The 14,282-nt window shown below is 42.9% G+C and overlaps 1 protein-coding gene across 5 annotated transcripts in view; it reads right to left on the reverse strand.

Moving 5' to 3' along the window:
* The window catches only part of DPH6 (diphthamine biosynthesis 6), a 248,238-nt gene that overhangs the window by 175,157 nt on the left and 58,799 nt on the right, over positions 1 to 14,282 (reverse strand). For all 5 annotated transcript variants that reach the window (XM_083743445.1, XM_083743446.1, XM_083743447.1 and 2 more), the window contains exon 5: positions 11,938 to 12,056. In XM_083743445.1, the coding sequence (XP_083599571.1) occupies positions 11,938 to 12,056 (119 nt within the window). The remainder of the gene's footprint in view (positions 1 to 11,937; positions 12,057 to 14,282) is intronic.

Raw genomic sequence — 14,282 nt, forward strand, 5'->3', positions numbered from 1 at the left:
TCAATTGTGCTTGAGTGGCAGGGCCTGCATTTTGGAACTCAGTGCTGACTGAGATCAACCTTCACTGTACCTTTTTCAGTACCTGCTAAAAACATTCAGACGCTACAGAATTCAGGTAATTTTAATCTGTTTTAGTATTTGAACCTTTCTTTGGTTTAAAGTACGGTTGCGATTTTTTTCTTGATTTTATTGTATTATCTTTTTGTTGACCACTTTGAGAGTTTTGGTGTTTTTTTTTTTTTTACAATCAAGCAGTGTATAAGTTTTATTAAATGAATGAATAAAAACATCATCTTGATCTGACAATGAAGCTATGGAGACCATCAACGGCAATAGCTATTAATTTGTTCTCTGAATGGCCCTGTCAAATCAGCAAATGAAAACCAGGTCATCTGGTTGTGGTAAAGAAACCTCTACTAGAAGCAGGGACCTCTGATGTTGACTTCTGTATATTGTTTTTTTTTCTTTTTTTCTTTCTCAAGCTTTAATAAAAAATAGCTTTGAAAAAAGAGAAGGGACCAAATGTTTCACAACTCAAGTCACTTGTGCAGCACTCGTAAACTCAAACAATTTTAAAATTCTTGTATCACCATAAGATGTCAAGATGATCTGCAATTGCAACAGAATTCTGTCATGTTATACACCATCTAGCTGGAACAGTTTTGATAAAATGCTGTTGCCCATTTGGCATCTTTGTCTTAGGTGGCAGTTGCAGAGATCTGACCAAAATCTAGACGTAAACTAGCTGGAGCAAGCAAACTTGGTGCAGATCAGGTAAAAGGTAAAGGTAAAGGACCCCTGACCATTAGGTCCAGTCGTGGCCGACTCTGGGGTTGCCGCGCTCATCTCGCTTTATTGGCCGAGGGAGCCGGCGTACAGCTTCCGGGTCATGTGGCCAGCATGACTAAGCCGCTTCTGGCGAAGCAGACCAGCGCAAAGAAACGCCGTTTACCTTCCCGCCGGAGCAGTACCTATTTATCTACTTGCACTTTGACGTGCTTTTGAACTGCTAGGTGGGAAGGAGCAGGGACCGAGCAACGGGAGCTCACCCCATCGCGGGGATTCGAACCGCCGACCTTCTGATCAGCAAGTCCTAGGCCCTGTGGTGTAACCCACAGCACCACCTGCGTCCCGCAGGTCAGATATCCTGCCTCTACTAAGAAACAGCACAAAAATGCACATCATGAAGATGGCAGCTGTGAAATGGCTCTGAATAGGAATCTCATGTAGATAGAGAAGAACCATGTTCATTTGGCAACTATAGAGGGCACAAATCAGTTGCGGTAGGAGTAGATTCAGGTCTCGTGTAGGTGGAGGGGGGGGGGGAAGCAGAAAGACTGCAGAGGTCCTTTAAAATGTGTCTAGTGATGGGTTGTGAAAACACCATGGAGAATTCTGTGGGTGGATGATAAGCTGATATGACAGAAAGGGACTCTGGCAGAAGGCATCAAAAAGTCGTGATGTTTCAGACTGCAGAGAATATCCTTCCAGGATACAAAAGGAAAGAAGCCACTTGAAGTCACTCAAGCTGAAAATACTTGCCATTTAAGAGAATAAGACCATTTAATGATGACTACCTAGATTTTAGGACAAGTATTTACATCAAAGCTGAGTGGGATGGTTGCCCTTAAACACTGCAAAGGAGAAAGGACGGATGCTGCATTTGGCTCCTTCTCGAGGAAAAAGAATCTCTGACGGAAGAAGGAACGTATGATCATACTGCAGGGGAAGGGCTATGTGTGCAGATGTCCTTTTAAGGAACGGATAAATTAGGAAATAGCCTACACCATATTGAAGACTCCATGCATTCTGCAAGTCTGCTGAATGACCCCATAGGGGAATAATCACGGTGGACAGCAATCAGTTCCAAATTTGCAGATCTGAATGCATGCATACCATTGTGAAGTGAGAATCGTAGAGGGGACAAGTTTAGACATAAACCCTATTCCCACGTAGAAAGGGACTGTGGGGCAGCAATACGGGTGCCACCCTCAGGGCCATGCAGCTTTTCTGTCCTTCCCCTGCAGATGCCCACATCCAGATCGTGCCAACTCCAATCTACCAGACTTCCAGCTCCCACAGAGGTCTATGCACACAGGGGAAATGTCTCCCACAGACCTGCAGATATGGATGTTGGGGCAGGGCCAACAGTTGAGCAAGGGCTGAGGGTAGCAGTGTGGCCCCATGGGCCCTTTCCACATGTAGAGGCCCTTCCTGTATACTCAGTTAGAGCTAAAGTGTGGAGGTGGGGGCATTGGAAATTAAATCACATGCTTTGTTTCATTTCCAAAAGGTGAAAACCTACACAGAACAGTATTCACTAATGCAAAAAGGGGAGGGGAGAGAAAAGGGAGGAAATGGGTCAATTACACTATGGATGTTTGTTTAGACAAAATATAACTAACACTTGTAAATGTCTACATATACTTTTGGAAATCTAAATATAAGCAAAGCCCATCAGAAAACATAAGACAGATCACTGATTCCAGTTTTAGAGTTTGGATTTGATATCCCGCTTTATCACTACCCTAAGGAGTCTCAAAGCGGCTAACAATCTCCTTTCCCTTCCTCCCCCACAACAAACACTCTGTGAGGTGAGTGAGGCTGAGAGACTTCAGAGAAGTGTGACTAGCCCAAGGTCACCCAGCAGCTGCATGTGGAGGAGCAGGGAAGTGAACCCGGTTCACCAGATTACGAGTCCACCGCTCTTAACCACTAAACCACACTGGCTCACTTTTATTCAGCCAATGTTATTTTGCTCCACTGAAACACCATACTGCAACAAAACTTCACAAACTCATACCTACCTTGAATGGCTTTAGGACAGAGTCACATTATTAAATACTGTTAGCTTGATCTTCCTCAAGGCACAGAGTAAAAAGAAAGTTGTCTGATTCTTGGAAGACTGCGCCCTTTACTTCCTCATTACTGCTTTCAAGGCATAGACCATGGCGCACTGATCAACAAGGCTTGAGTTAATGTTCTTTACGAAGTTAACTTATGAAGTAAAGTTAGAGTGCAAGCTCATCTGTTTATCACAGATCTCCCTCTCCTGAATTTCTACAAAAATAGGTTTTGCTAGAGCAAATGGCAAAGCAGAAGGGTACAATATGGTTAGCCACAGGAAGCATATATAGACTCCCATGTTCTTTCAACATATGCATATGTAACAGAAGCAAAGGCTTCGTATAGGAAGGAAAGTGGTAAAAAGCAAATTACTACCATGTCTTTCTCATGTCATCCCATCTGTTTTCATGCCACCAAAAAGACTACACAAGTGAATAAAGAGAGTCCAGAGTTATCCTGCAAGAATTTTGGGGACATGCCCTCTTTATAAAAGTTTCTTATGATCTATGTACAAGGCAAGCAAAGTTACAGATTGATGCTGCAATCCCATGCAACCCTTCCTAGAAGCAGGTCCTACTGAATGCAATGAAGTTACTTCTGTGTAAACATGCATATGATTGTGCTGTATTATTTTATGCCAGTATTTTTTATACGTGGTAGAACTGTTGTCTTTATAATATGACATCTCTTCTGAAGACAGCAAAGTCCCAGAATACAGTGTTGTATCCAGATAAATCATTATGAAAGCAGAATGACTTCCTCTCTTGCAACAGAAAGGTCCACTGGACTCAACTGAAGGCTGTCTCTCCTGTACCCTACAAAGTTACTTGCCCTTCTAAGACCTAAAACCTAATCGCACGCACCATGTGTTAACTATTTCTTCGGTCTTCAGTCTGGATTCTGTCCTGATCTAATTTTTAGCTTTGCAAAACTGTAAAATGAGGCTACTTCTGGGAAGACCAACTGTTAAAACTGTGAAGCAACTATAGTCCCTGCCTTTGAGCACAAGGTAGTGTTAATTAATTTCACCTGGGTCCAGGTTAGCCAGCACGGAAGATATTTCCCTCCCTCTCATCTCCCAAACTACCTCAGGGATTCCCACAACCCTCCAGAGCAGATTTGGGGATGGCGCACTGGGGCACACAGGAGAGAAGAGAGAAAGAGGACCGCTCAGTAACCACAGAAGCTGGCTTTGTGGGAGTAAAAACAGAAAACTAGGTTGGAGGGTGAATGTAATGGAGTATCCTGGAGAAAGGAATGGAGGACTAATGTGGCCACTGCAACAGACTGCACCAGAACTTCTTTGTTCCTTTGTGAATGCCTCTTTTCCTTCTCTTTCCTAGGTGGGGTGTGTGTGTGTGTGTGTGTGTGTGTGTGTAGAGCGGGTAAGGACACCCCACTAGATTATATTTATCTTATTCTGCTATAAACAGCCACACAGGAGAAAAAGTAGAGGAAAAGGTGAAAGTCAGCCTCAAAAGTACAATTTCCCCCCAAACACATCTGCCAAAGATCTTTCTTATTACTGTTAATACTGTGAACTGCGGTACTAAATGAATTGAAGTGACAACAGTATTGAGGAAATATGTCTGGAACAAAAAAGGTCAAGCACATTTACATTCCACGGTGCGAGAACAGACTGTGAAAGCTCTGCCTACCAATGTAATTACTGTAGTATGTGCTGGTTAAGCAGCAAACAAGGGATTTAAAGGGGAGGGCAGGTAGAGAAAGGGAGAAAAAGTAACATGATATCCTTCCCAGGCATCTAGATATTTTAACAAGAGAATATAATAATAGCTAGGAGTTAAAAGCCATCAGATACGCATGCAAGGAAAATCATTTAAACTAATTTTATAGAAGATAGGAGCCTTTCTGCGTATAAAGGCCACGTATTAAAATGCCTCCTCTTATTTCCAAGAAAGTTAACTATTAGGAAGGATAAAGGGGGAAATATATATTATGGTCACCAGCTTCATATATGCCATTGAAAAAGCTGTGATAAAGCATTTCCCATTAGTGAAAAAAAGAAGGGGGAAAGAGTGAAATGAAATGTTTTAGATGCCAACAGATGGTATTTCAGCTTTAATGTGCAATGACTACTTCAGGACCAAGCAGTGCAAAAGCATGCTTAATTTGCTAAAAAGAAAACAGTCATCTCTCATGGTTAATTAAATGTAAGAGATACACTTGGATTATATCGGGGAAGGGATATTTATGGAGGAGAGAATTATCGGTGTGGATTCCCCCCCACCCTTTGTGCAATTTGTCTTCTTCCACGTTTTATGTACCTTCAGCACGAGCAAGTATATAGTAAGGGAATACAGCAGTTTCTTGTGGCTGCATAATGGTAGGGGTGCTAACAGTGGGCCAGGTCTGAGATGAAAAGTGGATGAGGGTCATCCTCCCCCCCCCCCTTTTATCTTTGCCACCTCTTTGCTCTGTATCTGTCTCAGTCTCTCTCTGTCTCTCTCTCTTCCTCTCTGCCCAGCCAGGACGGATGGCTCTTGCCAGAGGTCAGAACTCATTGTCTGCAGAGGGCTTATGAAATTAGGACAATGGCAGCATGACGATGCTGAAGACCACAGGTTTGCCTTCCCCACCATGAAGAGCTGGAAGTTAATAGCAGTGATGAGCTCCAGTTCAGGTTGCCCTAGGTAAGGCGTAGCCCAATAGAGGATTAATGTATAGATGTAATCCATTTAGAAAGCAGTTATCCAGCATCGTTCCACTAAAGTGCAATGTTAAAACAGTTATCGAAATCTATTCTTCGCAGCAGTGACACTGAACTACCATGGTGCTATTACAGAAGCTAGTGCTAAAGGTGTCCATATGATAAAACTGCCCTTTTAAAAACTACCTTTTTTCACCTATAAAGTCAGCATCGTTTTATTTTATGTATATATGCACTTTAGACAGAAAGTCCCATAATAGTTCACATTCTTACAACTATGTGAGCCAGTTCCAAAAGATGTAACAAGTAGGGCTGGAGATGAATCTGCTTAAACAATATGCTTCAGCAACTACCTACTAGTGTTAGGAGGCCTCTGTGGTATATTTACATTTGCATTACTGGCTATCAGGATTGTCCAGGCTTGAAGCAAGAAACTTCACCTCCAAAACCAGTACCCTTTTCTTTGCTACCAGCTTGAGAATGCCTCTGTTCTATTTCTAGGGCACATGATGATCCTAAATCCCAATAGGTTGACTGGATCTTGCTGATATGTACAGGCAAAGGCAGGCGCGGACACATAGTTCCAAGGCACAGCTTTCACATTTGGCCTGAGCAGCAAGCTACTGATGTGGGCCTCTGTCTGTCTCGAAAGACAATGGAGGAGCGCACCTTTGGGGGTGAAGTCAAATCGCTGGAGAGTTACAACCACCCAATATGGGAGAGACATATTTTGTTGCAGGTGGGGCAGATGGAGGCATCTGGTTGTGCTGCTGCACATGGACCAGAGCGTTTCTTCTCTCTGTGCTCTTCCCAGTGATCATTCTTCCTATGGACACATGATCTGACTGCCTGTCTCCAGGCACTGCGGTTGTCTGCAAGGGATTTCCACAGGGCAGGGTTGAAGTTGCCAGCCTTCATTTCACATTTGCAGCCATCTTTGTAACACAGAGTTGGTCTGCAAACAGGCCCGGCGCCTGAAGCCAGCTCCCCATAAAGCACGTCCTTGGAGGTCCTGCCATCTTCCATTCTGGGGTCAAGACCAAGCCAGCGTAGACGTTGCTGAGACAGAAGTCCGAACGTCCTGGGAATATGGGCTTGGAAGAACACATATTGGTTTGAGACTCCGTCCTGCCTTGTGATGCCCACAATCTCCCTGACACAGTAGATATGAAAGGCATTGAGGTCTTGCTCCTGGCAGGTTTAAGTTGCATACTGCTCACTTCAGACAACTCTTAAATTATAAATCCTGCGTTCTCCGCTTGGTTAGCTGCACCTTGTTGCTGCCTCCTGCTCCACCTGATTTCTCTTCTTGCTTTTGACTTTTTGTTGCCTCTGTGCTCAGGAGCTACCCCATCTCTCAGCACCCTGACCAAATCTCAAGAAACAAATAAATACAGTGGTGCCTCGCAAGACGAAATTAATTCGTTCCGCAAGTCTTTTCGTCTTGCGAGTTTTTCGTCTTGCGAAGCACGGTTTCCCATAGGAATGCATTGAAAATCAATCAATGCGTTCCTATGGAAACCGCCTTCAGACCAGGTTTGGGGACAGTCTGTCCCCCGACCTCTTCTGAAGGCCGACGGGGGGGGGGCGAAAGTCTTTGCTTCCCCCCCCCTTCCCGGGACAGCGGAGACTTCTCCGCTGTCCTGGGGCGATTTTAAAATGCTGGCGGGCGGCAGCGAAGCCTTCGCTGCCGCCCGCCAGCATTTTAAAAACCCCGGGACAGCGGAGGACTTCTCCGCTGTCCGGGGCGATCTTAAAATGCTGGCGGGTGGCAGCGCTGCCGCCCGCCAGCATTTTAAAATCCCCCGGGAAGGCAGGCAGGGGGGACAAAGACTTTTGCCCCCCACCCGCCTTCAGAAGAGGTCCAGAGGGCTCTCCAAGCTGCGGATAGCAGCCTGCTGCCCCGCGCGAGGGGCAGACATTCGCAGCTTGGGGAGCCCTGCAAGACTTCCCCTGCAGGGCTCCCCAAGCGGCGAATGTCTGCCCCGCGCGAGGGGCGCTCTGCTTAAGAGCGCCCCTCGCGTGGAGCAGCAGGCTGCTATCCGCAGCCTAGGCGGGAACTCTTCTGAAGGCTGGGGGGAGAAGGGCTTTTCTTCCCACCGCCAGCCTTCAGAACAGCCTTCTGAATGTTGGCGGTGGGGAGGAAAACCTTCCTCCCACCGCAAGTCTTCAAGACAGGTCCGGGAACAGAGGAGAAGCGCTGCGCACCTTCCCCTCTGTTCCCGGACCTGTCCTGAAGGCTTGAGGTGGGAGGAGGGCTTTCCTCCCCACCGCCAACATTCAGAATGCTGTTCTGAATGTTGGCGGTGGGGAGGAAAAACCTTCCTCCCACCGCAAGCCCCGGGAACAGAGGAGAAGCGCTGCGCACCTTCCCCTCTGTTCCCGGACCTGTCCTGAAGGCTTGCAGTGGGAGGAGGGCTTTCCTCCCCACTGCCAACATTCAGAATGCTGTTCTGAATGTTGGCGGTGGGGAGGAAAAACCCTCCTCCCACCGCAAGCCCCGGGAACAGAGGAGAAGCCCTTCGCGCCTTGTCCTCTGTTCCCGGACCTCCCACCGCAAGCCTTAGGACAGGTCCAGGAACAGAGGAGAAGGCGCGCTGCGCTTCCCCGCTGTCCCCGGAGATTTCCCTATGGGCTTTCGTCTTGCGAAGCAAGCCCATAGGGAAATTCGTCTTGCGAAGCCGCTAAAAAATCGGAAAACCCTTTCGTCTTGCGGGTTTTTCGTTTAGCGAGGCATTCGTCTTGCGGGGCACCACTGTATTGGAATTCAGTAGAGAGCCACTAGTATAGTTTGGGGACTAAGAGACTGGGCTGCATGTTGGTTTGAATCTTGCCTCTGTCACAAACCCTCTGTCCCTCTATGAGCTTCTGTCACTCCACCTGCAGTATGGGTGTGAATAATATTGACTTACTTTACAGGGTGTTGTAAGGCAGGGGTAAGCTAACGTAGTGTCTCCCAGAGGTTGCTGGACTCCCAGCTCCTATCAGACTTAGTCAACATGGCCAATATGGTAGGTACTATGCTAGCTACACAATACATGTGGACACCTGAAAACAGTGACAATAATAAATACTATCACAATCATTTATTTTATTTATTTTTGTACAGGAGGCAGCCAAGACCCACTAGTATAAGCTCATTCACTGGCAGTAACACTCGCAAACCAACAGCAGAAAATGGCCGTTCACAGCAGTGCTAATATGAAATTGGTTTGCTCGTTGTGAAGGAGGAGAAAGAAGTTCCACTGGATTTCTGACTAGGAAAAGCCTGCAGGAAGCACACTAACCTCCTGAAAAGTAAAACGCCTAACAGCCAAATATTAATTTGTAAATATGGATTGAGAAAAGTGTTCTAAAATTAATGTGCATTTACCTGTATAATTATGTGTTGTTTACAGTCTTACACCTTCCTACTAGTGTCTATTAAACTAATGGATACCAGAGCTATGGGAGGTTGTATGAGCATGCCAGTGTTGATGAATGTCACGCTCAAGTTACATATTTGCTTATTCCTTTCACATCTGCGCAATGTGCCATCTAATGCATTACCCCTCAGACTTTTAAAGGTGTTATTCCAAATACATTTACTGCAATTTAGCTTAAAAGCAGCTTTGATTATTCATCTAAAAGGTAAAGTGGTAACCCATACCTTAACTTCTGTGCCACTTGATACCTTAAACAGCCGCCATACCTTAAACCTACTTTAATAAAGCACACAATTATTAAGGCACTGCAGAATGGCCTCAGAGCATACAAGCGCCATTAAATTTGCTTACATCTAATTATGCCTGCCCTAGGCAGGTGAGAAATTTAGTCCGATAAGATCTTTCTACCTGTAGCCAAAGGAAAAAAAGAAAGAAAAAAGGGCAGCCGTTTTCTAATTACTATCTACAACTATTTATGGTATTTGTGCTTTAAAGGAGAACACCACAAAGGGCTCTTTGTGTACCAGCAAGCCTATTCCAACTTGTTCTAAGCTGCTGAGTTACAAAGACAAGTTTATCTTGCTTAAGGGATGACACAGGTCACCAGCAATGTCACCCCTACGGTCATTTCCTGTATCGCTCAAGAATTACCCCTTTCTAAGGTTTGGTGTTTTATTTATTTATTTATTTATTTATTTATTTATTTATTTAAAAAAAGGTTTGATTTATATATTGAAGCATAACTTGGCTGCCAAACAAATTCAATTGAATTATAATATCTTTGAAGAGGATCTTACAACACAAAAATAAAAACTCACCTGATCATCACGAAGCATAATCTGAATGACAGCAACTATATTAGTTATGCTTCATAGGTATACACAAAGCTTTGCAATGGTTCTGCTTTAAGAGTATACATTAAAACAATATCTCTCCTGAGATTAAGGCTACAGTCCTAACCCATTTACTTTTGAGTAGACCTGGTTAGGATTGCAGTCTTACTCCCTAATTAAAGGGAAGACTCATACTGGAAGAACAGAGAGTGTGTATGTGTGTTACCAAATCCAGCAAACGAAAAGAATCCGCAATTTGTGACCAAAGGCAGATTTTTTTAGAATCTGTTATTTCTCTTCCTTTGTATAAATGTTAAGAAAGCACAGAATGAACCTATGATGGTCTAGTTTTACTGTTCACACCAGAAGTGCTGTAAAAATAAAATGATTCCGGCAAAGCATCACAGCTGAAGAAGAATTAACATTTTATTACTTCTTCTAATAGATACTCAAGTTCCAACCTAATATATTTTATATATAATAGCAAAGTTGAAGTTTTTCTGTTAACTCTTACGAATGTTACCCTTAAGACATGAACTCTTGCTTTCAGAAAGGAGGAAATAGCAAGCACTTAAACAGAAACAGCTCAGCTCACAGATGACGACGATGAGGCTTGATTCATGCCAAGATTCTACAACACAATTTATCAGAAATATATTTTTATCCACCCATGTAGAACATATTCTTTCCTATTATACTGGTCATTCCTTGGTCTAATGGGCCACAAACCTCTACTGACCCCCAAAGGGAAAAGGTCCTTCTCTCAAATTTTATACCTAAACCTTCATCTAATACTTTTATGTGAAAGATTGCTCAGAGGGCTGTAATTTCGAAATGATGCATTGGCCTATTAATATTTTTCTCATCAGTTTGTGTGGTTAGAGAACCCACATGCCATTCAATAAATGCAGCTTCAATACAGTGCTGAGATGGATCTTTGTGACCGGTCAAAACCATCTTCCATAATAGGTGAGCTCAATGTTAAAATTACAATTCGTCCAATGAACGTAAAACAGTGTATTGATTCGAAATGCAATAGTGAAACCGCACTCTCCTAAACACCTTCAGACGCACACTTCCCTGTATGCAGACACATGTTCAGTGACCTTTTTTTATATGCTACTGTAAATAATTATTTTAGCCCAGCCTTTTCTAGCCCAGTGCCCTCCAGATTCTACTTGGGACAACAATTCCCATCAGTCCCAAACAACATGGCCACAGGAGTTGCCGTCCAAAACATCTGCAAAGTACCAGGTTAAAAGATGTTTTAGGCTTACATTCAAATTTTCAACTTGCCGTGAGCAAAAACAAATGCCCTGAACCCTAGTATTAGCAGAGCCAAAAGTGCAACTGCATTAAAAAACAAAACCCAACAACCTTTGACTGGGTTCCCTTTTGCCTGCTCCTTAAGGAAGAATGGGAAAATAGCCATTTGAACAATCTGATAGGAGACAGGTAGAATGGCAGAGGGTAGCATTGAATCAGCAGGAAGAGAGGCATCTACAACAAAAGCAGGTGTGAGCCTTCAGCCTCTCACTAATTAGTTGCAAAGTTATATATTGATTGCTGTTAGTAAAGTTTTTACTTAAACCCTTTCATCAAAGTCGATTCTACTTTATAGAGATAATGGTCCAATGTCAAGCCATCCATTTGTATCACTCATATGAGCGAACTGTAAACTGTTGCATTATGTATGAACCTTTATTGAAAAACACACTCACTTAATAATGATGGCTATGAAAAGAGCTTCTCGCTTTTTCACTGTTTAGTGTGAAAAATATTTATCACAGAGAAGTTCAATTAATTGTTTAAATATATAGTCATGGAACTGAAGTTCTTCATATTTCTGTTCCATAGTTCACCTCTGCTTGGTACAGTTTTATTTTACCAGCTACATCTTATCCACAAAACAGATTCTGGTGTCTCCATAGCTATCTACTGTATGCATGTTTTCTCTTTCTATTTCTATTTTAGTAAAACCAACTAGTGCTAATAATAATAATAATAATAATAATAATAATAATAATAATAATAATAATATTTATACCCCGCCCATCCGCCTGGGTTGCTCCAGCCACTCTGAGTGGCTTCCAACACATAGAAGTATAATAAAACGTCAAACATGCTTCACCTTAGTAATTATTCTAGTTCTGATTCTTACCAAAAGCTGCTACTTTTATGATTATAGCTTGAAGGTTCGAGGAGATCATTTCTCTGAGCAAAGTTTCCTGGTTCTGACGCCAAAGGTAAGCCAACGGTTGCAGGGTAAGCCTCTTGCACCTGTTTGAACAAAGGAAAAAAATTGCTGTTATTATGCTCTTGCACCCAAACCCAGACTATTAAACCTTTAACCAAATTTCTCATGACCACCCCTAAACATTTTGTGAAAGCACTGGATATTTCCCAAGACTGCTACCTTTTAAGCTATGATAGTCCATCCACTTACTTATCCATGGGACTAAAGGAGAAAGATGTCAAGTGGTTTTATGGAAAATAGAGGGTGATACCTAATTAAGTCACAGAAGAGAGCCACTGAAATCAATGGACAAAAGTGTTTGAAGTCCACTGATTTCAGAAGATTTACACTGAGGAGAACACTGTATATCACCCATAGTGTAATCAAGGGCATCTGGCCATATCATTTTGAATTTTAAATATGGAAACACAACATGAATCTTTGGGGTCATTATTGCTCTTCAATTTTTTAGCTATTTCAGCTTTCAAAGTGGACTTGCTTTGGATCTACAGGGACACATTCACTTGCAAAATCCTCATTCTGTTTTGGTTCTCAGGGGAAAAAGCATAACTGCTGCTCTTTGCCCTTTCCTTAAATGGGACCTCCCATAGCCTCTTTTCAGAAGATACTGGCTTTTATTCTATTTAGCCATGAAGCTCATTTTGTGACCTTCGACTACTCATTATCTCTCAGCCTAACCTGCCTCATAGGGTTATGATGAGGGTAAAATGGAAGGGAAAGAATTTGAGTACTTGGAAGTCAGGTATGAATGAGTAGGGCTACTTTCGGTGCCTTTCAGAAACTGCAGAAGGAAACTGCTCATCAACTGTCTACTCCACGAACACCTATTGACACACAATTTGTTTTCCTGTGGATAACTCTGAAACAGCAAGTGTGCCCTGGCAGACAGTTTCCTAACAAATCAGAGGGTCCAAGGAAAGTTATATAGTCACGAAACCAATTTCTTGCTTTTTTAAAAGGGGGAAATAAGATAAAGTCAGCATACCCCTTAAGGACTGTCTATGCCAATAATCTATTAATTATAATTCACCTGAATGAAGCCAATTTTCCAAGTAATAAAGTCAACATTTATAATTTAGCCTTATATGTACTCAAAATATCACTGGAATACTAAATACCACTTGGGATCACTGTACTAAGCAATATTTATTCAGCTTAACTGATACACATATTTAGACAATTCACGCCAAAGCGCCGCAGGAAAGGATGGGCTTAGGTTCCTGAAGCCTGTATTGTTAGAGACAAGGATTTATATAAAATAGGGAAAATGCAATGCTCTTATCTTCTCTTTGTCTAGTAGGATGCATTCTTCTCAAGGTTGGCTTTTTATTTTACACATTGTAAATGTGCGACAACACCCATACAATTATATATTTAGAAGCATACAAAAAAAAATTTAAATGAATTGAAGAGACCTAAAGCAAACCCTTCCCAGTTAAGCAGCCAAGCTCACATATAATGCACCGCTAGATCTTGATAAAGAACAATTTTGTGAACAGTCCGCAGCACAATAGGCTAAGAAATAGCCCTAAAAAACATTCCTGCCTTGAAAATGTGGAGGGGGAAATAGAGATTTTAGAATTATAGACATGTTAAATGAACTCTAACAGGTCTCAAGTCCTTTAAAACTCCTCATAATTAAACACTGTATTTATGAAAAGTGATATGGAAACCGATCATAAATTTAATAATGCTGTTTCAATAGCCTGGGTCTAGATTTTGCCTTCTGCAAACGGAAGGGTGGCTGCCACTCATGGAAGCCTTTGAATCTAGAAGAAATCCCACTTGTGGAATGGGAGAGGATACAATTTTTGTCAATTCTTCCTTCCACCTAGAAATTCGCTCCAGGGGATTAGGAGACCTCTGGCAACAGTATGCGAGGGACTGAGTCCTACGGGTGAACGGACAACGGGCAAGAATCACCTTCCTCCCTTTTGGCCTCACTGAGGTCCAGCACCGAGGGCCTTCTGGCGGTTCCCTCACTGCGAGAAGCCAAGTTACAGGGAACCAGGCAGAGGGCCTTCTCGGTAGTGGCACCTGCCCTGTGGAACGCCCTCCCACCAGATGTCAAAGAGAACAACAACTACCAGACTTTTAGAAGACATCTGAAGGCAGCCCTCCTGCTTAGGGAAGCTTTTAATGTTTGATGTATTACAGTATTTTAATATTTTTTTGTAGCCACCCAGAGTGGATGGGGAAGCCCAGCCAGATAGGCGAGGTATAAATAATAAATTATTATTATTATTATT

This window comes from Podarcis gaigeae, assembly GCF_964106915.1.
Source record: "Podarcis gaigeae genome assembly, chromosome: 1".
In the NCBI taxonomy this organism is placed as follows: Eukaryota; Metazoa; Chordata; class Lepidosauria; order Squamata; family Lacertidae; genus Podarcis; species Podarcis gaigeae.